Source organism: Coenobita brevimanus, chromosome 110 (genome assembly GCF_032717465.1).
Source record: "Coenobita brevimanus isolate Jiangsu-jjx chromosome 110, ASM3271746v2, whole genome shotgun sequence".
In the NCBI taxonomy this organism is placed as follows: domain Eukaryota; kingdom Metazoa; phylum Arthropoda; class Malacostraca; order Decapoda; family Coenobitidae; genus Coenobita; species Coenobita brevimanus.
The window spans coordinates 24,457,201-24,480,813 of record NC_137063.1 but is presented as its reverse complement, the minus strand read 5'-3'; the positions used below and the strand labels follow the sequence as shown (position 1 = coordinate 24,480,813).

The 23,613-nt window shown below is 41.4% G+C and overlaps 1 protein-coding gene and 1 non-coding gene across 2 annotated transcripts in view; one reads left to right on the top strand and one right to left on the bottom strand.

Annotated features, from left to right (window-relative positions):
• The window catches only part of dock (SH2/SH3 adaptor protein dock), a 340,556-nt gene that overhangs the window by 187,106 nt on the left and 129,837 nt on the right, over window positions 1–23,613 (top strand). Inside the window, exon 4 of the mRNA XM_080286156.1 lies at window positions 17,266–17,549. Within this exon, the coding sequence (XP_080142282.1) occupies window positions 17,266–17,549 (284 nt within the window). The remainder of the gene's footprint in view (window positions 1–17,265; window positions 17,550–23,613) is intronic.
• Window positions 4,474–4,592, bottom strand: LOC145417694 (5S ribosomal RNA). The gene has a single exon (XR_013900557.1). It is a non-coding gene; the product is annotated as a 5S ribosomal RNA (ribosomal RNA).

Below are 23,613 nucleotides of genomic sequence, written 5' to 3'. Positions count from 1 at the left end.
GGTAAAAGTACCAGGAGGCCATCACTGAATTATTTGTTGGGTAATGAATTAATCACAAAAATGAGAGAAAAGAAAGATTTGGGAGTGCAGGTCCAAGATAGTTTGTCACCTGAAAAACATATTAACAAGATAGTTAGAGAGAAGTATAAACTCTTGACTAACATAAGAGTAGCATTTCATTATATGGATGAGGAGATGATGAAAAAATTGATAATGGCCATGATCCGCCCCAGGTTAGAATATGCAGCGGTAGTGTGGTCCCCACACAAAAAGAAAGATATAAACAAGATTGAGAGAATACAAAGAACAGCAACCAAGATGGTCCCCAGTCTGGCAGACCTGTCATACAGAGAGAGGCTGGAAAAGCTGGATTTGTCTTCCTTAGAGGAAAGGAGAAAGAGGGGAGACATGATTGCAGTGTTCAGGACCATGGTGGGAGTAGATAAAACTGACAAAGAAGATCTGTTTGTATGGGATAAGAGAGCAACAAGAGGACACGGAATGAAATTGAAAAAGTTAAGCTGCGTGAAGGATATCAAGAAATATAGCTTTCCTTACAGAAGTATAGACATGTGGAATAGCCTGGACCAAGAGATCGTCCAGGCTAAAAACTTAAATGAGTTTAAAGCTAAATTTGACTTATTGAGAAACAGCGATGGAAACCCACGAGCATAGTACATTCTGTGTATATCACAATTAGGTATATTAGGTAAATACTTAAATATTTGGAACGACTTAGACGAAGAGGTGGTGCATGAGAAAAACATTCATGTGTGTAAAGGTAGACTTGATAAATGTGGATATGGAGACAGGACAACATGAGCATTGTTCAGTTCCTGTATACTACAAATACGTAAATACACACACACACAAACACAGAAAAGAAAAAAACAGGAGGAGGAGTGATGATAGCAGTGAAGAACAACATAAATGTAGATATTGTGGAAGTGGGAGAGGGTAGGGCTGAAGTGAGAAAATATGAAACTAGAAACTGGAGAGAATGGTGGGAGATAATATGGGAGTAGTATATGTTCCCCCTAAGACAAAAGCATGGAATGATGATGAATACCAGGAAATGTTGACAGACATGGGTAATTATGTACAGAAAGTGATTGAGAAAAGCAACAATATAATTTTAATGGGGGACTTTAATTGCAAAGAGGTGAACTGGGAGGAGTGGGACTCGCGAGGCGGTGAAGATTCATGGGGCACTATACTGTTAAATGTAACTGTGAACAATGTGATGACGCAGTGGGTTAAAGAAGAGACAAGATTCTGAGGTGATGACACACCAACAAGATTAGATTTACTGTTAACCAAAGAACCCGATGTAATAGAATCTTTGAAATATCTTTGTTCTGTAGGAAAAAGTGATCATGTGGTCATTGAGTTCCAGATGATAATAGGGAACGCGGTGCCAAGAGACAAGTTTTATAGGCAAGGAAGATACAACTTTGGGAAACCAAACTTTACAGGATTGAGAAAATTCTTTGAAAATGCGGATTGGAGAAAATTCAGAGAAACAGGAGTGATACAGAGGAAGTGGGATAACTTTCTAGACCTCTATAATTCGGGAGTGGAAAAATATGTGCCAAGAGTAAGAGGGAAAGAAAACAGGAAAAAGGAGTGGTTTAATAGAAGATGTATGATAGCAAAAAAAGAGAGGGACATGGCATGGAATAACTGGAGGAAGAGAGGTAATAAGAGAACAAAGGAAGAATATAAAAGAACTAGAAATGAATATACAAGAATATGTAGAGAGGAAGAAAGGAACTTTGAAGAAGTTATAATGGACAAATGTAAGGATGAACCCAAACTGTTTTATAGATTTGTCAATGGCAAATTGAAACAAAAGGAAGGAATCACCAAACTGAAAGTAGAAGGAGAGGTCTATAAAGATGTGTCAATGCAAGCTGAAATAATGAACAAACTTTTCCAGTCAGTTTTCACGAATGAAAAGGAGTTTATGGAAGGGGAGGGAGTGACTAGAAATGTAGTTATGAAAGATATAACAGTGGAAGTACAGGAAGTGTATAAATTACTGGAAACTCAAGATGTAAGGAAAGCCTCAGGACCAGATGGAATCTCTGAATGGGTACCGAAGGAAGGCAGAGAACAACTGGCAGATTAAATTCACGCTTTATTTGTGTGTTCTCTGGATGGGGGGAAAGTGCCTCAAGAATGGAAGTGGGAAAATGTGGTACCAGTTTATAAGGGAGGAAACAGGGAAGAACCCCTGAATTATAGACCAGTGTCTCTAACCAGCATGGTCGCAAAATTGTGCGAGAGAATTCTGAATGATAGATGGGTAAAATATCTGGAAGAGATGAATATTTTGGCTGATAGTCAGTTTGGATTTAGAAGTGGAAGGTCATGTGATTCCAACTTGTTGAGTTTTTACTCAAGAGCGATTGACATGCTTCAGGAGAGAGAGGGTTGGAAACTAGAGCACATTGGAGGACTGAAGGGGAACCTCTTGGAATGGATGAGAGATTTTTTGAGAGACAAACAAATGAGGACTTATAAAGGATAGGATGTCTGGATGGAGGGAGGTAACAAGTGGAGTCCCACAGGGCTCTGTGTTGGCACCAGTAATGTTCCTGATTTACGTTAATGGTATGGTAGATGGAGTGAACAGTTATACAAGTGTGTTTGCTGATGATGCAAAGATCCTGAGGAAGGTAGAGGCAGAGGAGGACTGTAAAATGCTGCAGGAAGATCTGGATAGGATACGTGATTGGAGCCAGAAGTGGGAAATGAAATTCAGTGCAAAGAAATGTAAAATATTGGAAATGGGTAAAAGTACCAGGAGGCCATCACTGAATTGTTTGATGGGTAATGAACCTATTACAAAAATGAGAGAAGAGAAAGATTAGGGAGTGCTGGTCCAGGATAGTTTTTTTCCTGAAATACATATTAACAAGACAGTTAGAGAGACGTATAAACTCTTGACTAACATAAGAGTAGCATTTCATTACATGGATGAGGAGATGATGAAAACATTGATAGTGGCTATGATCCGCCCCAGGTTAGAATATGCAGCAGTACTGTGGTCCCCATACAAAGATATAAACAAGATTGAGAGAATACATAGAACAGCAACTAAGACGGTCCTCAGTCTGGAAGATATGTCGTACAGAGAGAGGCTGGAAAAGTTGGATTTGCCTTCCTTAGAGGAAAGGAGAGAGAGGGGCTGCATGATTGCATTGTTCAGGACCATGATAGAAGTAGTTAAAATTGACAGAGAAGATGTTTTTTTGGGATAAGAGAGTAACAAGAGGACACGGAATGAAACTGAAGAAGCCAAGCTGCTTGTAGGATATCAAGAAATATAGTTTTCCTTATAGATGTATGATCCTGTGGAATGACCTAGACAAAGAGATTGTCCAGTCAAAAGACTTAAACAAGTTTAAAGCAAAATTTGACTTATTGAGAAACAGAGACAGGACCCCACGAGCATAGCTCATTTCCTGTATATTACAACTAGGTAAATAAATACAACTTGGTAAATAAATGCACACACACACACACACACACACACACACACACACACACACACACACACACACACACACACACACACACACACACACACACACACACACACACACACACAGAAGACAGGGTATTAGAAAAGCTGATAAGAAAAGCTTGGGTAAATCATCTAGTAGAACACAATATGATAACAGAAAGACATTTGGTTTCAGAAAAGGAAAATCTTTTGTTACTGATCTGTTGAGATACTATGGTCGAGTAACAGAAACATTACAGAAATGAGAAAGATGGGTGGACAGTATCTATTTAGATTTTAAGAAATCATTTGACAGAGTACCGCACCGAAGGCTTTTATGGAAACTGTACCATCAAGGTGGAATTTGAGGCAAGCTGTATTGTTGGATGCAAGATTTTCTCAAAAAAAGAGAAATGAGAACAGTACTAAGTGGAAATTACTCATCATGGAGAGAAGTGACTAGCAGAGTTCCACAGGACTCAGTGCTGGCACCAATCATGTTTTTAGTGTATGTAAATGATATAAATAGCAACATTGGAAATGAAAGCTATCTAAATATGTTTGCCGATGATGCAGAAATACAAAGGTCAATTACTAATGCAGACTCTTGTAAAGAGCTACAAGAAGAATTAAATAAACTTCATGAATGGAGCAGTACATGGCAAATGGAATTCATTGTGGACAAGTATCATGTAATCAAGTTTGTTAAAAGTGGAAAATGACCTGATTGGGATTATAAGTTAGGAAATAAAACCCTACACACATCAGAAGGAGAGAAGGACCTAGGTGTGATTATTAATAATAGATTATCCCCAGTTTACCGCATCAGTGAGAAGGTACGGAACATGTATACCAGACGCCATGTATCCCAAACAGGGTGGCCAAGGGCTTAGAGTTAATTGTTTTACAGGGAAGGGCACTAATCCTCCACCAACCCCACTTGACACGTAGGGAGAACGTTATGCCAACAGCATCTGGTGTTCCCAGGCGGTCACCCATCCAAGTACTAACCAGACCCAACGTTGCTTAACTTTGCTGATTGGACGGGAAGTGGTGTACTCAACGTGGTATGGCCGTTGGCTTGCAATTATGAGAACAGCATTCACATACATAAATGAAGACGTGCTAAGAAAGATAATAACATCATTCATCAGACCAACCCTGGAGTATGCGTCAGTAGTCTGGAATCCTCATCTCAAAAAACAAATAGATAAGATTGAAAAAATTCAAAGGGCCGCTACAAGATGGGTACCAAGTTTAAGGGATCTAAGCTATGAAGAAAGACTAGAAAAACTGAATCTGCCTACACTACAGGAGAGAAGGAAAAGAGGAGACATGATTATGATATATAAATGCTTATCAGGGAAGGAGAAAATAGACATAAATGATTAAATAACCTATGGGGATATCAGCAAGAGGACACTGCAAAGGACTGCATAAAAAGAGAGGTGAAAAGACATAAGGAAATTTAGTTTCCCAAATAGGGCAGTTGATCAGTGGAATGCACTACCAAATGAAATAGTGTGTGCCAAAACAATTCATAAATTTAAGGATATGTACGATAATTATGGTTTAAAACACGGGACAATACGAGCTTGACTCATTCCTGTAAAGATACAATTGGGTAAGAACACACACACACACACACACACAGAGTAGCATTTCATTATATGGATGAGGAGATGATGAAAAAATTGATAATGGCCATGATCCGCCCCAGGATAGAATATGCAGCGGTAGTGTGGTCCCCACACAAAAAGAAAGATATAAACAAGATTGAGAGAATACAAAGAACAGCAACCAAGATGGTCCCCAGTCTGACAGACCTGTCATACGGAGAGAGGCTGGAAAAACTGGATTTGCCTTCCTTAGAGGAAAGGAGAAAGAGGGGAGACATGATTGCAGTATTCAGGACCATGGTGGGAGTAGATAAAATTGACAAAGAAGATCTGTTTGTATGGGATAAGAGAGCAACAAGAGGACACGGAATGAAATTGAAAAAGTCAAGCTGCTTGAAGGATATTAAGAAATATAGCTTTCCTTACAGAAGTATAGACTTATGGAATAGCCTGGACAAAGAGATTGTCCAGTCTAAAAACTTAAATGAGTTTAAAGCTAAATTTGACTTATTGAGAAACAGCGATGGAAACCCACGAGCATAGTACATTCCGTGTATATCACAATTAGGTATATTAGGTAAATACTTAAATATTTGGAATGACTTAGACAAAGAGGTGGTGCATGAGAAAAACATTCATGTGTGTAACTTGATAAATGTGGATATGGAGACAGGACAACACGAGCATTGCTCAATGCCTGTATACTACAAATAGGTAAATACAAAAAGGTAAATACACACACAAACACACACACACAGAGGAGATTGTTAGCTTATGCATCTTCCTCATCATCACCACCACTACCACCACCACCCAACCTCCCTTCCTCCCACGTACACCCACCACCTCCCAGGCTTCATCCCTCACCACCAAAGTCCCTCCCTCCATTACCCTCACACTCACCACTACTATCCCTTCTACCCTACCCTCCCCTCTTACCACCACCATTTTTTCATCACCATCATCTCTCTCCCTCACTGTTCACCACTAGTACTCTCCCTCCCTCTCTCCCTCACCATCATAACTCGGAAACCCACTTTCAGTGGATTTACTTTTTCCACTGCTGGCTAGACTGGTTGATGGAAAGAAAGGTATTAGTTAAGGAAATGTGATAATATAAGCAAGTAAATGATACAAGTACTGTACTGGTTGGGTATTTCTTTATTCAGTAATTATTCAATGCCAAGTTATTTCTGGTTATACATGAAAATAACAGAAGTAGCAATAGCAGCAAAATCTCTAGAGCAACTGAACAAATAGGTTTTTAGAAATCATAGTTTAGTTGAACCATGACCAGAATATAAGTCATGCATGAAGTATTTTGTGGATAATTTGATTCCCGGACCGGTGGAATTGTTGGACAATTTTCCAAGCCCCCTGGGTTCCTGTTCACCTAGTAGCAGGTGGGTACCAGGCTGTTAATTGAGTTTGCACCTTATGTGCTGGGGTCATCAGAACATCAAAATACAGACTGTCAACACACGCAACCACTGGACACATCAGCCATATCACATGCACCCCACCTCTTCCATTCATACCCCTTCCCAACCCGTCCTCTGCTAGTGTGAGTTACGGCTTCCTGGCTAAAACCTCCCTGAGTGGAGAGTCCAGTCCTGCAGTGGACTAAAAATGGACTATACATGATGATGACGATGATGATGATGATGAAGATGATAATGATGACGGTGATAATGCTACTATATAAACCCACTGCAAATTGACTTAGGACCTACACACAGAATTGCTATGGGAGAGTTGTCTGTCTTTGCTTTGTGTTTCTACCTCTACCAAGTGAATTTTTGGGGCAAGAAGTAGCTAGCAACTCCTCTGGTGTTTGCTGGAGGTGGTGAAACACTTAGTACGTCAGTGCTTGTCTAGAAGCAAGAGTGGAAGTATTTGTTCCCTTTCGCTCCGAGCTTGCACCTCCCTCTGTTTTCGTATGCATTGCTGTTTACCCTATTATTTTCCTAGAATTGAGTTGTCATGCCTGGAAAGTACTTCTCAGGGGATGAAAGGGTCCGTATCATTGCATGGAGGCAGGATAATGTCCCTATCAACACAATTTGTTAACGTACTGGACGCACAAATTCGACTGTCATGAAGATTCTTGCTGCAGCGTGTGGCTTGCCACCTAATGTTATACCATAGCACAAGCTTGGCGGTGGAAAGAAGAGAATGACTTCCAGAGGTACAGATGTGCTTCTGAAGAGGGAAGTAATCAAAATCCTCGACTGACAGTAGCAGAGTTGAAGAGAATGCATCCCCAGCTGTTAAAGGACGTCTCAATTTGAACTATCCAACACCACTTGCAGAAGGTGCTGGGTTTGCCAAGCCACACCGCAGTCAAGAAACCACTTCTCACTGACTACATGAAGAAGCAGCGCATTCAGTTTGCCAAGAAGTATGCATACTGGACATCAGATGAGTGGAGAAAAGTTATGCTTTCCGATGAAAGCACATTTCAAGTGTTCCAGGTGCATTCTGCCAAGGTTCGTCACCCAGCCTCCCGTAGTCGATATGACCCTGCTTACACAGTGCCAACTGTTGAGCACCCACAATCAGTAATGGTATGAGGGTGTTTCTCAGGTGAAATGGGAAGGGGAGGCCTGTACTTTCTTCCTAAGAACATGATTGAATGGTGGCTGGTACATTCAAGTTCTGAAAATCATTTGTTATACTTGTTTGCTATTCATAGGTGCCTTAGTGAGAGAGAGTAATGTTTGGAAACTCCCTGTACTGTTGTTTGCAGATGATACTGTGTTGTTATGTGAAGACGAAGGGGAGCTGCAAGGCATGGTCGATGAGTTTGGGAGAGTGTGTAAGAAACGGAATTTAAAGGTGAATGTAGGAAAGAGTAAAATGATGGTCTTTGAGAGAGATGAAGTCAGTGAATGTACAGTGAGGTTTGATGGTGAGGAAATGGAAAATGTGAGTACATTTAAGTACGTGGGGAGTGTAATGAGTAAGGATGGAAGTTTGGAGGGTGAAGTGCTTGAAAGGGTACAACAAGGAAGAAAGGTTGCTGGTTCCTTGAAAGCTGTGATAAGGAACAGGGAAGTGAGCATGGAAGTGAAAAAGTTACTACATGACAGTATTGTGATACCAACTCTAACGTATGGAAGTGAAGCTTGGACGTTGTTGGAAGGACACAAGTCAAGAGTGAGAGCAGTGGAAATGAGTTATTTAAGAGGAACCTGTGGAGTCACATGGAGAGACAGGCTGATAAATGGGGATATAATGGAGCATTGTGGTGTGGATGTGGATGTGATAGGAAGCGTTATGAGGAACACACTGAGGTGGTTTGGCCATGTGGAGAGGATGGAGGGTGAGAGACTGATGAGGAGAGTGTATGTGAGTGAGGTGGACGGGGGGGAGAGGGAGGAGGAAGCCGAGGATGAGATGGAGGGATGGAATGGAGAGGTATATGAGAGAGGGGGGTGTGAGTTGGGAGCAGGGCAGTGAAATGGTGGGGGACAGTGCGACGTGGAGGCAATTTGTTTGTGGCCACCCCATACGGAATTAAGGCATCTGGCAATAGATAGATAGATAGACTTTTTCATGCAGGATTCAGCTCCGTGTCACACGTCAAGAAAGGTGACAAAATGGCTTCAGGATAATCGGATTGAGGTCCTCAACTGGCCTGGCAACAGTCTGGATCTAAATCCAGTAGGCAACTGCTGGGCAAAGATGAAGAAAATCATGGCAGAGAAGAAGACATTCAATCTGGGCAACCTCAGGACTGAACTGACATATGTTTGGTGCAAAGAAATGTCCTTAGATTACTTTAGAGATTTAAGTGCTTCCATGCCAAAACACATCCAACTGGTCCTGAAAAACAAGGGAAACATGATTTCATATTAATGAATGGCATTTCACGAATAGACATTGTGATATACTATGATTTCTGTGTTTCTCTTACCTTGTGGGGGGAGGTCCTTAGTCAATTTGCGGTAGCTGTATTTGTTTCTAATGAATGAATATGATATTTAGCTAAGCAAGTTTCAGCCACACTCAAAAGTGTGTTACCAGGATATGGGATGAGGACCCAGCTTGCTATGTTTCCCACCAACCACTTTCCCCAACCTCTACCATTTAGGAAGTGGTTACATTTATTTTTCAAGTGTCATTATATAATTGTGGTAGGTGGGGGCACTCACCATCCACCCACTCAGTGAAGTGCTACTCTTGGGTGTCTGCCCTTTCCTCTCCTCCATCCTTCTTTCCTTCCATCCATTTCTGTCTTTCTTTCCTTCAGTCTTTCCTCGTTCTTCTGCCTACGAGTGACTTTACACTCCCTCTTCCGTCTTTCTTTCATTCATTCTTTCCTCTTCCTTCTGCCTGTGGGTGGCTCTGCACTGAGTGACAAGCCAAATGGTTTCCTGTACATCAGGAAACCATTTACTTGGCTGGGTGGTAACCATATAACCAAATTTTGGCGCTTGGTGGTTTAGTGGGTAATTATTGCGCTCCAATTGGATTGAGCCAGTGCAGGTTTATATCCAAGGGATGGTTGGGGTTTATTGCTCATGTAATGCCACTCAGGGATGAGTGAGGCTGATCACTCTCATCTTTAATGCCAGGACCAACTGCCTAGCCCTGGGCTCCTACGCTCCTCATGAGGCAACACAAGATTGGATGATGGATGGATGGATGGTCATTATATAATAATACAGTAATTTCTAGAAGTAAAAGGTTATTCTTATTAATTAATTTACATGTGGTCTGTGAGGACTGTGTTGGTGTATGAGGATTGTGGTGGTGTGTGAAATATAATCTGTTTGTGAGAACAAAGCAGATTTTACCTCATGGACCCACTTCAGGTGTAACTAAGGAGTGAGAAACAGGTATACCTTCATTATACAAATGGATGACAAGTGAGAAAGGAGCGGGGAGAACAGGAGGTAGGTAAGACATAAGTCGGTAGATGTACACTCAATCCCCTGCTATCGCGCCTAATTGGTCACAGGAAACGCGCGTGATAGCTGAATACGCAATAGCTGAACTGAACAATCAATGGGAAAATTTCTAATTGGTTTTTCGGTGGCCCATTTTTCTAACTTTTAACCACTTTATGCCTATGATTTCCTGCCAGTCTCTCCTCTAACATGAAATAAAGCATTATTATATTGATAATAACAGTATAATGAATAAATAAACAACATAAAAGGCCATTAAACTTTTATAAGGATTATGGCTTGGGTGGTTTGACGGGTTCCGAGGCTTGGGAGTGGCTTAGTTGCCGCCAGATCTCTTTGGCTGTCTCCATTTCTTTAGTGTCCACAGCTAAAGGGGGTATCACATGATACCTTATATCAGGAATGGCTGAGGAACATTTAAGTGGAACAAAACTTGGACACTATCACACATGTTCCTCACACTGTCGTCAGAGCCCCGTCTCAGTTGTAAACACGTGATTACTTTATCGACATCACAGTTTTTTCGGCATAAGAAATATTAACTCTTTATAAGGGTTTCAAAACGATTGATATTTATTTTAAAATACAACATTAATAAGTATTCAGTGTTAGGCTAAATTTCAATGCTGTAGTACAATATATTCTTTCGAACCGAATGGGTTTTGGTCACTGTTTTGCCCGTCGTGTCCTCGGCAGGAATCCGGTCAGATACATTCCAAATGCCCGTGCTATAATCGGGAATTTTACCACGTTACCGTTCCGATTAACCATCGTATCCTCTGCAAACCTCGTATGAAGTGCCATGTGAATAAGTTTCGCTTAGCCTGTCTTCAAACTCGATGCGTGATAGCGGTCTTGGGGTGCGTGATAGCATGTATGGTTGTGCATTTGATGTGTGCGTGATAGCAGGTAAGCGTGATAGCTGAATGTGCGATAGCAGGGGGTTGAGTGTACAGTAGAAAAATGTTTGAAGAGGCAGGCATATTGCATTATAGTTGCAAAATTTCACATCTACAGCTTTGTGCCTTACCTACCTTCTGTTCTCCCTGCCCCTCAATTGTATAATAAAGGTTTACCTTCTTCTCACCCCTTACTTGTGTCTGGAAAGGGTCCTTGAGAAGGCCGAATCTGTTGATCTCACTAATACATTACATTGGTGTTTCTAAATTTGAGTACTGTAAATTTGAATTGAAGGACGCAGAGATATTCAGTTATATACAATTGTGTCATGGTAGCCCTGTCTGCTCTTTCTACGTCGCAAGGAATATCCAGAGCAATGCAGTAAAAAGTATTCAGTTATGTACAGTTATTTGCCAAACATAATAAAATAAATCAGTAGTTATTCAGTGCAGTAGTCAATCCCTAAATACCAACAAATTAGTCAGTAGACTCTTTTGATGTCAGTTTATCAGTCATCTCCTGCTGGTCAGTCACTTGCCTATCCCTAAGACCTTTGTCTGTCAGTCAGTCAGTCTCTTCAGAAGTCACTCCCATGATCCTTTGTTAATAGTCACCACGAGGAAATGCGGCAGCCAGCCAAAACTTTGTACATGAAGTCACCATTAAACTATTGTAAGTAACCTGTGAACCAGGAAACATGCAAGTCCTTGATTTGTTAAACAGCTCAGAACAGTTACATTGTTTCCTGGTTAAACCCCATATCTTGATTAACCAACGAACAAGCTGTTCCCTGGTTAATGCATAGGCACAGTGTGGATATGAGGGGTGGAGATCCAGAGCCTTGCCTGGCGGCAGTCAGTCAGGCCCCAGCTCCTTCTCTCCGCTTTGAGATCATGCTTCAGTTCAGCTGATCCACCCCATGCGGCATCGACCCCTGGTTCCTTAAAAAGGTCCCAACGGGTGCCATTTAACTGACAGCGCCCTCAGAGTCCCACAGCCCATCACAGGTGGAAAGTGAGAGTAGTGACCGTTAACTCGGGGCTATCAATGCATATGCTTCTAGTCTTTGTTCTGTCTGACAGTATTTGATCCTACATACTCGAACATCCTTATTACTCTACACTTACAACTGATATAAGTAAGCTGGAGGATCCTTATGCTGCAAGATCCTCAACTTCTGTGTCTCTATTTATATCTATTTATCATATAAGGAAATTTTTAAACATAAAAATATAATCCATAATAATATAAACTCACTCATAATATATACATATTTGCAAATGTGCATATTAATTTTCAGTATTCAAAACAAGACTTTCACTGATTGGGCATGTTACCATAGCATTTCACACTATTTAAATGCTGATCACATGTGTGCTTGTGACATACTTGACATTGTTATGAGCACAGTTTTACTTTAGGGCAATTGAGAGTGTATCCTGGACCATAGATAGACTCCAGGCATGAATGACATATGCGCCATTTCCTTGACCTATTTTCATGTTACTTTTGGGACAGCCTCCTCTACCTCTCCCTGTCCTAGTATCAAATTCATCTTTGCTACTGTATTCCTGGTCAAACCACAAGCCTGAACTTTCCTTCTTTTAATCTGAGGACTACACAGTGCCTTCGCTAACAGCCAGCCATATGTGATTAAGCAGTTTTTCTCGCATCCTGATTATTATGTACTGAAAAAATTTTCTGTGAATTTACTCTGGCAGTGTTGAGAATGTAACCAAGGGCATTCATTGTCCATCTTTGAGATTTAGTGTGTACTATATGAAAACTGATTCTCTGATCCATAATGTCATTGCCTCTTTTAGTGAAATCAATACAGTTTAAATATAGCTGTTTTTTTCAAATCATCATCCTTGTTAATGCCAAGTATACAGGAGACACTACTCAGAAGTAACACATTTTTCTAACCTTTGCTTTTGGTGGGTACTACATAGGAGTTCAGTGTCAGTTCCTCCCCATGTTTATTCCAGTAAACTTGATACAACCTATCCTCCCTTACAGTGACTGCCTTTGTCTCTGGTGGTATGCCTTATGGTAGAATCAGTAGTACCTAAGGCTGAGATACCTTGTGTCTGAAGCCACTCAAATAACTCTATACTGATGTACACTCTATCCAGACTAGTAATCCTACCTCTAAAGTCGACAGAGGCTTGTAACTGACTTACTAGAGCTCTGACTGTTGGGACTGTACTGCATATGTAGTGTGGTCCTGGCTCTCCAGAAGGTTTACCTGAATATACAGCTGTCCTAAAGGTAAATGGGTGTCTAATGGCATTAATAAATTAATATAGGAGGCCAGAGCATACTGGTTTGCTCTTATTGTACTGTCTGAACCCTGTTTGGGTTCTACACTAATACAACATTACACCAATGGTCAAGGTCACCTTTCTCTAACACTGAGCAACAACAATTATTGAACTGTTCAAAACGCTCCCTGAGTTCTGCAGACCGATCATGTGCCCATCTTTGGTGTCTGGCATCGTTTTTGTCAAAAGTTATGTTGCCATGTAAGAAACCAAATCGTTTTACTGACATGACATCTCCAAATATTGGGTGACCAAACCTTTCCATGGAGAGGTGTTATAGCAATACAGTATTTATTTCATCCCAAGAAGCCTCATACATGAGCAGACCAAAAAAGCTTTTTAATTCAATGGAATCGGTCACCTTAACATCTGTTGATATTTCAGCATTGTTTGTATTAGAAATTTCAGTAATTGTACTATGAATCTTCTTATTACAGTAGTATGGATTTTAATATTATCAACTATGTTAGATGTTATAAACAGCTCCCATGTATTAGCTGACCTTGCCTCTCCTAACAAACATCCTTCACTGGGCAATACATTCTCAACAGGCCTACCTTCTGTGTGATTGATCCATGTTATTGACTTACCTACATCTAATTTTCTCTGGGACTTCTCCGAAATGCAAGCATACTCCCTGAGCTCATGTGACAGGACAGATTCGTCATAGTTATGTTTGTTCAAGCATTTGTCCAAAGAACTGATTAATCTATTTTTCACCAATAGTTTCCTGTGTCTCGCTGGTACTCATTCTTCTTCATTCATTATGCCATCCTGCTGGTCCTCCTCTTCATCGTTGGCCTCAGCTGCTCTACCAAGGGCTAGGTCATTGTCATCATCATTATCATCATCATCATCATCATCCTCATCCTCATCACCATCATCATCATCATCATCATCATCATCATCATCCTCATCACCATCATCATCAGTTACCTCTGCCATGTAATCTTTGTCTGGGTTGTCGACTTAGTGGAAAGTAAAATCCATGACTAGGCCTGACTGCACGTCCACTGCATCCCCTAATTAATGCCTAACTAATTGCCCGGCACGTCTATGCAAGCTGCAAAGAGTGTGTGTGTGTGTGTGTGTGTGTGTGTGTGTGTGTGTGTGTGTGTGTGTGTTCACCTAGTTGTATTTACCTAGTTGTGATATACACTACAGGAAATGAGCTTTGCTCGTAGGGTCCTGTTATTGTTTCTTGATAAGCCAAATTTTGCTTTGGACTCGTTTAAGTTTTTAGGCTGGGCAGTCTCTTTGTCCAGACTATTCCATAGGTCTGTGCTTCTTTATGGAAAACTATATTTCTTGATATCCCTCAAGCAACTTAGCTTTTTCAGTTTCTTTGGATATGCTCTTGTTATTCTTCCATCCCATACAAACAGGTCTTCTCTGTCAATTTTTTCTACTCCCATCGTGACCCAGAACACTACAGTTATGTTGCCCTTCTCTCTCCTTTCTTCTGAGGAAGGCAGGTCTAGTTTTTCCAGCCTTTCCCTGTACGACAGATCTGCCAGGCTGGGGACCACCTTGGTTGCTGTTCCTTGTATTGTCTTGATCTTGTTTATATCTTTCTTTTTATGTTGGGACCACACCACTGCCGCATATTCTAACTTGGGGTGGATCATAGCCATTGTCAATTTTTTCATCTTCTCATCCAGGTAATGAAATGCTACACTTATGTTACTCAAGAGATTGTATGTCTCTCAAACTATCTTGTTAATTTGTTTTTCAGGTGATAAATTATCCTGGACCAGCACCCCAAGTCATTCTCTTCTCTCACTTTTGTGATTGGTTCATTACCCATCAAATAATTCACTGGTGGTCTCTTGGTACTTGTACCCATTTCCAATATTTTACATTTTTTGCATTGAATTTCATTTCCCACATCCAGCTCCAGTCATGAATCTTATCCAGGTCCTCCTGCAGAATTTTACAATCTTTTTCAACTTCTCCTTTCTTCATGATCTTTGCATTATCAGCAAACAGACTTCCATAACTGTTCATTCCATCTACCATATTGTTCATGTGAATCAGGAACATTACGGGCGCTAACACTGAGCCCTGTGGGACTCCACTTGTTACTTCTCTCCATCCAGACATCATGTCTTTTATTACTGTCTTCATTTGGCTGTCTCTCAAGAAGTCTCTCATCCACTCTAAGAGGTTCCCCTTCAGTCCTCCTGTGTGTTTCAATTTCCACATTAGTCACTTGTGGGGTACCTTGTCAGAGCCTTTTCTCCAAATATAAATTCACACAATCCACCCAACTCCTCTCTCCTGTAACACGTCTGTCGCCTTGAGTGGGTCAACAGATTTGAAACATACGACCTTCCACTTCTGAATCCAAACTGACTTTCTGCCAAAATGCCCATCTCCTTCAGATATTTTATCCATCTGTATTTCAGGATTCTCTCACACAATTTTGCGACCAAGTTGGTCAGGGACATTGGTCTATAATTCTGAGGTTCTTCCTTGTTTCCTCACTTATAAATTGACCCTCTTCCATTCCTGAGGCACTTTCCCTACTTCCAGAGAACACAAAATTTAACCATGAATCTTATCCTCCAATTGTTCTCTGCATTCCTTTAGTATTCAATTAGAGATCCCATCTGGTCCTGGGGCCTTCCTCACATTCTGAGTTTCCAGTAATTTGTATACTTCTTGCACTTCAACCTTTACATCTTTTAACACTACATTTCTAGTCACTTTCTCCTTCTCCACAGAATCATTTTCTCTAGTGAAGACTGATTGGAAGCATTTGTTCATTACTTCAGCTTGCATAACTGCATCTTTATAGACACTTCCTTCTATTTTCAGCTTATTGATTCCTTCCTTTTGTTTCTGTTTGTCATTAACAAACCTGTAAAGCAAGTCAGGTTCTTCCTTGCATTTGTCAGCTACACCTTTTTTTGAAGTTTCTTTCTTCCTCTCTGCATATTCTTGTATATTCATTTCTAGTGTGTGTGTGTGTGTAATTCACCGGGTCGGTCAGGATCACTTGATGGTCGTGATTGTCAGCTTTTACCCTCCCGGAAGGGAGCTGAGAGCTCATATAGTCCGATCTAAGGGCAAGGCTGTGACCTTCACACATGCACACACCCATCCCCTTGCTCAAGGGGGACAGTAACCACCCACTTTGTCAGTGTGTGTGTGTGTGTGTGTGTGTGTGTGTGTGTGTGTGTGTGTGTGTGTGTGTGTGTGTGTGTGTATGAAACAACAATTTCATTGGGTATGAGGAGTCATAAAGCAAAACCATTGAATAATATATAGATAATAAAATGAGAGCATGAAATAACCATTTCACTGGGTATGAGGTCTCAGAAAGCAATACCAGTGAATAATACATAGATTATAAAATACTTTTGATTAATCTAGTAAACTGTATCGTACATCTGGAAGCTGTGTTGCAACCATTAGGCTTGCATAGGATATGGTCCCAGATATTCAACCCATCATCATGCATTCTCTTTTTGTTTAGTGCCTTCCACAAGGAGAAATCATTAATTTTAGAGAAAAGTGCTATTTCAACCCAGTTTTTTTTTTTTTTTTTTTTTTTTTTTTTTTACCATTTGTTGTTCCCAGTGATTTGATAAGAAAACATTCTTTAAATCATGCATTACTTAAAACTAGAGTTTATTGGTGTAAATTAGCTAGGGCGTCTCAAAAATGTGACGGGTTGCATCGAATAGGATTAAGTCACAAGGAGGCTGGAGGTTTTTTAGTTATGCAATTACTACCAAGGATGTAGACTGGTTACCTGCCATTGAATGTTTTGGACTACAGTATCCTACCTTCAGGTACTTGCATCTCACAAGGGTTAATATTGGACTGACTGTAACTTTTTTTTCCCACTGCCATAGTCCAAAACTGTATAGACTTTGTCTTGTACCCCTACACTTTGGAGAGAGTACTATAGGATTTGGTGTTTATTGTGTATGCTGGAGTATAGTTTTGACCGTTAATCCAATACTGAAGCTATGATTTACGTCCAGGTACCCGTGTGTTGATCCTGGAGAAGAGCAACGATGGCTGGTGGCGTGGTCACTATAACAACCTGGTGGGGTGGTTCCCCTCCAACTACACCACAGAGGAACCATCAGAAGATGACCACACCTACACAATGGCGGAGAATGTGCTGGACGTGGTGGTGGCGCTGTATTCCTTCACTGCACAAAATGAACATGAGTTGTCCTTCACCAAGGGGGAGAGGATGGAGGTGCTTGATAGGCCACCCTCGGATCCTGAGTGGTACAGAGCGAGGAATACACAGGGACAGGTGTGTGAAAGAGAGAAGAGGTAATGGTGGAGGGAAGGAGAGGGCTAAAGAGGAGGTGGGAGAAAGATTGGAGGAGGAGAGAGGGCTAGAAAGAAAAGGAGGGGAAAATTGGAGGAAGGAAGAGTGCTGGAGAAAAGGGAGGAGAAGATTGGATGGAGAAAGAGGACTGGAGAGAAGGGAAGGGGAGGATTGATTAGTTGAAGGAAAGGAAATTGTTGTGGTACCACAAACAATTTCATGGTCAACAGAACTCTGGTATTTTATTCCAGCTAGTGCCTAATGATTCTATTCATCTGTGAGTGAATCTTAGGAGTGCGAAAGTGATAATGCAGGTACCATTAACTCTCATGATCGAAACAAGTCTGATTTTCAACTCTAAATAACATCAAATGGTTTTACTCAGCTAGGAGTAAAAAAAGCCTGGTAGTATTAAAAGCCAAGATCACTGCTGTCAAGGAGAGGAAAAGGAGGAGGTGATGATGAAGGAAGTTGAGGGCTGGAGAGGAGTAGGGAAGAATGATTGATTGAGGGGAAAAAATAGTCTTGTAAGTGTCACAGCAAAGGTCGCTGCTATCAAGGGGAAGGGAGGAGGAATGTTTGAAGGAGGAGGGGAGGAGCAGGGAGAGAAGGGAGAAGCTTCGTTTGCTTTTGTTTATCCGTTTTTGAAGGCTCCAACATGCTTGCATGTGTCAGCATTGGTCACCAAATGGTGGCTCTCCATGCTGCTGTCTCTGGCAGCCTCCCTGTTCAATCCCTTAACCTTGAGGTCACACTTAATGACCTCATCTCAGGTCTTTTTTGGTCTACCCCTTGCAACCCCACTCCTAATATTAACGTTTCTCACTTTCTGCACCCAGTTATCATCCCCCATCCTCTCCTCATGCCCAAACTACCTTAGTCTACCTCTCCACATCACAACATCAATACACTCCAGTCCCATCTTACCTCTCAACTCTTCCATCGTAAACCTAGTCCCCCCAGGCCTTGCACTCAGGGATGCACTGCACATCCACCTAATCATTGTCATGTCTGTACATTTGAGCTTGTGAATATTCTCTTCCTTTACTGCCCAGGTCTCACTACCATACAGCATTACACTCCTAACACATGCTGCATACAAAGATCCCATAGCACATAGGGAGAGCCCTCTCAGTGTCCGCAGAGGCAACAGCTCCTTGAACTTCTTCCAATCACTCCTCACCCTAGCCACAGAGCTAGCTCCAGCCTCACCTTCAGCATGTAACATGTCTCCCAAATAACAAAATTCTTTCACACACTCAAGAGACTCACCAACAAGTTCAATCCTTTCACACCTGCTAATCTCCACCTGCTATCCCCAACACACCACACACCTGCTAATCTCCACCTGCTATCCCCAACACACCGTACACATAAAATCAGCATTATCCTGCAGTTTACCGCTAATACCACTATATCTGTTATGCACCCACTTATCACAAACACTGCACAAGATGGAATTACTTCCCACACCCATGTAGCAAATTGCACATGGCCACTCTCCCTTCTCTTTGATAGTACCACCACCATCCCTAGATATCATCACTTTTGTTTTATCTGCATTTATTTTTAAACCCTTGTGCCCCATACCTTCTCTCCACTTCTTAAATCTTTCATCTGCTTCCCTTTCATTCTCTGCAATCAACAACAAATCATCAGCATACAACATCTCCCACGGTAGTCCATTTCTGAAGTCATGTGAGAGGGCTTCAAGTACCATGAAAAACAACAAAGGACTCAAAACTGACCCCTGATTCACACCAACAGTCACAGAAACTCATCACTCAGATCTCCATTCACTCTTACCTGGGTGCGAGCACCTACATACATGGCCATAACTACCCTTACCAGCCACTCCTTGATCCCAAGCTTTCTCATTGCCCACTTCACCACCTTGCTAGGGACTATATCAAAGGCCATCTCCAAATCAACAAAAACAAAGCACAGTTCCCTTTTCTTTCCAATATATTTTCCTGAAGCTGTCAATCAGTGAATATGGCATCAGTGGTCCCCCTGCTTGGCATTAGCAGAGTAAAGAAAAAAAAAGAAAGAAAAAAAAAAAAAGGATGCAAGCAGAGTGGGTAAGATAGATTGGGAAGGAAGAGGAGCTTGAGGAAAAGAAAAAGGGCAAAGGAAGAAAAAAGAAATTGTGGTTAAGGGAACAGGGGAGATAGAGGACTGAGTTGAAGGAGGAGGAATATAGGGGGATGCATGGGTGGGGGATAAGGGAGGAAGACTGAGGGGAGAAAGGAAGGAAGACAAAAGGGTTTCAGAAAGGAGAAGAAAAAAAAAAGAAAGGTTCGTAGATTAACGAATAGGAGGCGAATGTTGAGGTATTGTGAATAGAAGAAAAGGAAGGTTGAGGGACCAAGGAAAGAAAAGGAGGAAGAGGAAGAGGGACTCTGATAGATTGAGAGAAGAAAGGAAGGAAGAGGAGGAGGGAGGGAGGTTATTTTTATTATTATTTTTTTTAAGCAAGGAAGAAGGAGCCAAATTCCAGGGGCCTGCAAACTGCCCCTTCTAGGAAAAAAAATATATATACATACAGAATAACAGAGAGCTGAATTCAAGATCCATTCATTTCAAGATGCTTGGACACACTGCATTTGAAAGACTGGAGATTGTAGGCAGTAGGAAAAACAGACAGAGGGAGACAGTTCCAGAGTTGACCGGTTCCATACATGAAGGACTAGGAGTAGCAGTTAACTCTTGCATTAGAGAGTTGGATAGAAAAGGGATGAGAGTTTGTTGCTAGACGGGTGCTACATGCCCGCCATAGTAGTGCAGGGTTGAAGGCAGACAGTTCAGAGGAACAGTGACCATTGAAGTAGCTATAGAAAAGAGATAAAAATGCAACAGTGCGACAAAGAGACAGAGGTTGAAGGAACCCAGTAAGAGGAGGAGAGTTAATGAGACAAAAAACCCATTGACTCCGTCTTGTTGAGAAGAGCTGTATATGGGGAGCCTCCCCACATGAGTCGTATTCCACAAGGGCGAATAAAACCTGCGTATAAAGGCAACAGCTGTGCTGGAGTAAAGAAGGGATGGAGTTGGCTTAGCACACCCAGTCTCTTGGAAGCAGATTATACAAGAGAGGTTATATGTTCATTCCAAGATAAATCCTGAGAGAATGAAATTCCAGGTATGTTTAAAGATGATGCAGGATTGAAGGTACTCCTGAGGAAGATTTTGACTGGTTGATAGGTGTAAGAACTGAATTTACTGAGTTTTAGATGCATTAAAAGTAACAGGGTTATTTTTACCCAATCAGTGATATGAACCAAGTCAGACATTAGGTGTGCCATAGCATAAGCCCACGTTTGTTGAAGTAACTGCTGAGATGGATGCAGCGGGAAGTTGATGAAAAGGCAAAGGTTGGAGTCATCAGCGTATGAGTGGACAGGGTTAGATGTACAGTGCTCCCTTAACATCCACGGGGATTAGGTAACAGAGACACCCACAAATGTTAAAGATTTGCGGATATCTGCTGCCCCCTTTAAAAACACCCCTGGACCCCCCTTAACCCTTTGGCTGCAGCGGCTGTGATGACAACATAGTGACTGTGCTCATTGCAGAGAAATGAGACAAAAATTGTGTTTTCATCTCGTGTTTTAACCCTCTATGATCTTGAGAGCTAAAAGTTTTGTCAGACAAACGTCAATTTTTGTACTATCATTTGCAACAAACTGCATTTCCGTAGGCACTCCAAGCACAGAGAATGATTTGAGAGAATACAAGGTGTGTTTTGACTGTCTGATGCAAGAAATAGCCCAGGGAGGTGGAAACTTCCACCAAACCACAAGATTTTTTCCATACAAAATAGGATTACAGCCATGTTACCTCATCACAATAATTGCAGTGATAATAAAAATAAAACACCTCTAGCCAGTCTCCCATTATTTTGTTACGATATTCCTGTGTTTATGTTAGACTTTAACAAAACGGTAGAAACAGTAACCATGTGAGGAAAATCATTTCCAACTTTATCAAACTTCATGAATGACTCTTATTACCACTTACTTTTATAAAGCTTATTGATGTAATGACATGAGTCATTTCATAGCATTGCTGCACGGTTTTGCAACTGCAAAAATGTTCGCTAGCTAATGCGTTTGGCATCATGACTTCTCAGATTATCGCAAAAGTATCACTAAATCACTTTTATTTTATCACAGTAATTCACAATATAATATAAAATAACACTTTCAGCCACTCTGGTATGATTTCAGTGCAATTTGAGTGCTTATTGCTTCGTATTACCTACAAGAGAGAGAGAGGGGGGGAGGGCACCAAACCAGTTTAGACCAGGTCATTGAGGGGTACAAGGGAGAGGGGGAGTGGGCAGCAAACTGGTTCAGACCAGCTCATTGAGGGCACATGGAAGAAAAGAACTACTCCCAGCGTGTCCTAACTTTTCCCCTGATGACTTAATGCCATGTACTGTGTGTGTGGGATAATGTTACATTTGCAATGAACAGTGTCAGCAGAGTTCAGTGTGATAAAATACTTTAGTAAATCCAGCCCTGGAACTATATCCACCTGCGGATATTTAAAACCATTTATGTTATATCTACCTGTGGATATTTAAAACTGTGTATGTTAAAAATGCGGATGTTAAGGGATGACTGTACAGCTTAGAAGGTCAGTGATGAATAAAAGGAAGAGAGTAGGTGATAGGACAGAACCCTAAGAAACACCACTACTGATAGCTGTAGGAGAAGAATGGTGGCCGTCTACAACAGCAGCTATAGAACGACCAGAAGGAAAGCTAGAGATGAAGACACAAATAGGACAGAAACCGTAAGAGGGTATTTTGGATATTAAAAATTTATGCCGGACTCAATCGAAAGCCTTTGAGATGCCAAGTGCAGTGGCAAAGCTTTTGCCATATTCCAAAAAGGAGGATGACTGGGAATCTGAAAGATAGGTGAGATCACCAGTGCAGCATTGCTGGCAGAACCCATACTGACAATCAGAAAGAAGGGTGTGATAGGAAAGATGCTTTAAATTTTTTTTTGCTAAGAGTAGACTCGGAACTTTGGAAATACAGGATGTTAAAGCAATTTGGCCATAGTTAGAGGGTTGGGAATGGTCACCCTTCTTTGGGACAGGCTGAATGAGAACAAACTTCCAGCAAGAAGGAAAGGTGCAGGTTGATAGACAAAAGCGAAAGCACAGAAGCACAGTTCTTGACGACAACAGGAGGGACCCCATCAGGCACATATGCCTCGTTAGTACTGAGGCCAGTGATGGCAGATAATACATCAATTGAAGAAATTTGAATGCCAGCCATGAGGAAGTTTGTGGGGGGGGGAAGAGATGGGGGGACAGCATCAGAATCATCTGAGGTGGAATTGGAAGAGATAGTCTGAGCAAAGAGTTCTGCTTTATCAGTAAAAGAAATAGCCACAAAGCCATCAGAGTGGAAAGGAGGAGGGAATGATGGGGAAGTAAAGTTGTTAGAAAGGTTTTTGGCAGGGTGCCAGAAGGAGCGGGAAGAATTCAAGTTGGAGAGTTCAGAGCATTTAGTAGGGGTGAAATTATTTTTAGCAGGGCAAAGAATACTTCCTGCTCCTTCTGGCACTTTGCCAAAAACCTTTCTATCAACTTTACTTCATCATCTTTCCCTTCTCTTTTCCATCCTGATAGCTCTATAGCTACTTCTTGTGCTGATAAAGCAGAACTCTTTGTTCAGACTTTCTCCTCCAATTCCACCTTAGACGATTCCAGCGCTGTCCTCCGTCACTTACCACCCCTCTGACTTCCTCACGGTTGACATTAAATGTATTCTTTGCCATCACTGGCCTCAATACTAACAAGGCATATCAGTCTGATGGGGTCCCTCCTGTTGTCCTCAAGAATTGTGCTTCTGGGCTTACACGCTGCCTAGGTACTGTATACTCTTTTTGCCTTTGTCTATCAACTTGTACTTTCCTTCTTGCTGGAAGTTAGCTCTCATTCAGCCTGTCCCAAAGAAGAATGACCATTGCCAACCCTCTAACTATTGTCCAATTACTTTAATATCCCGGATTTCAAAAGTTTTTGA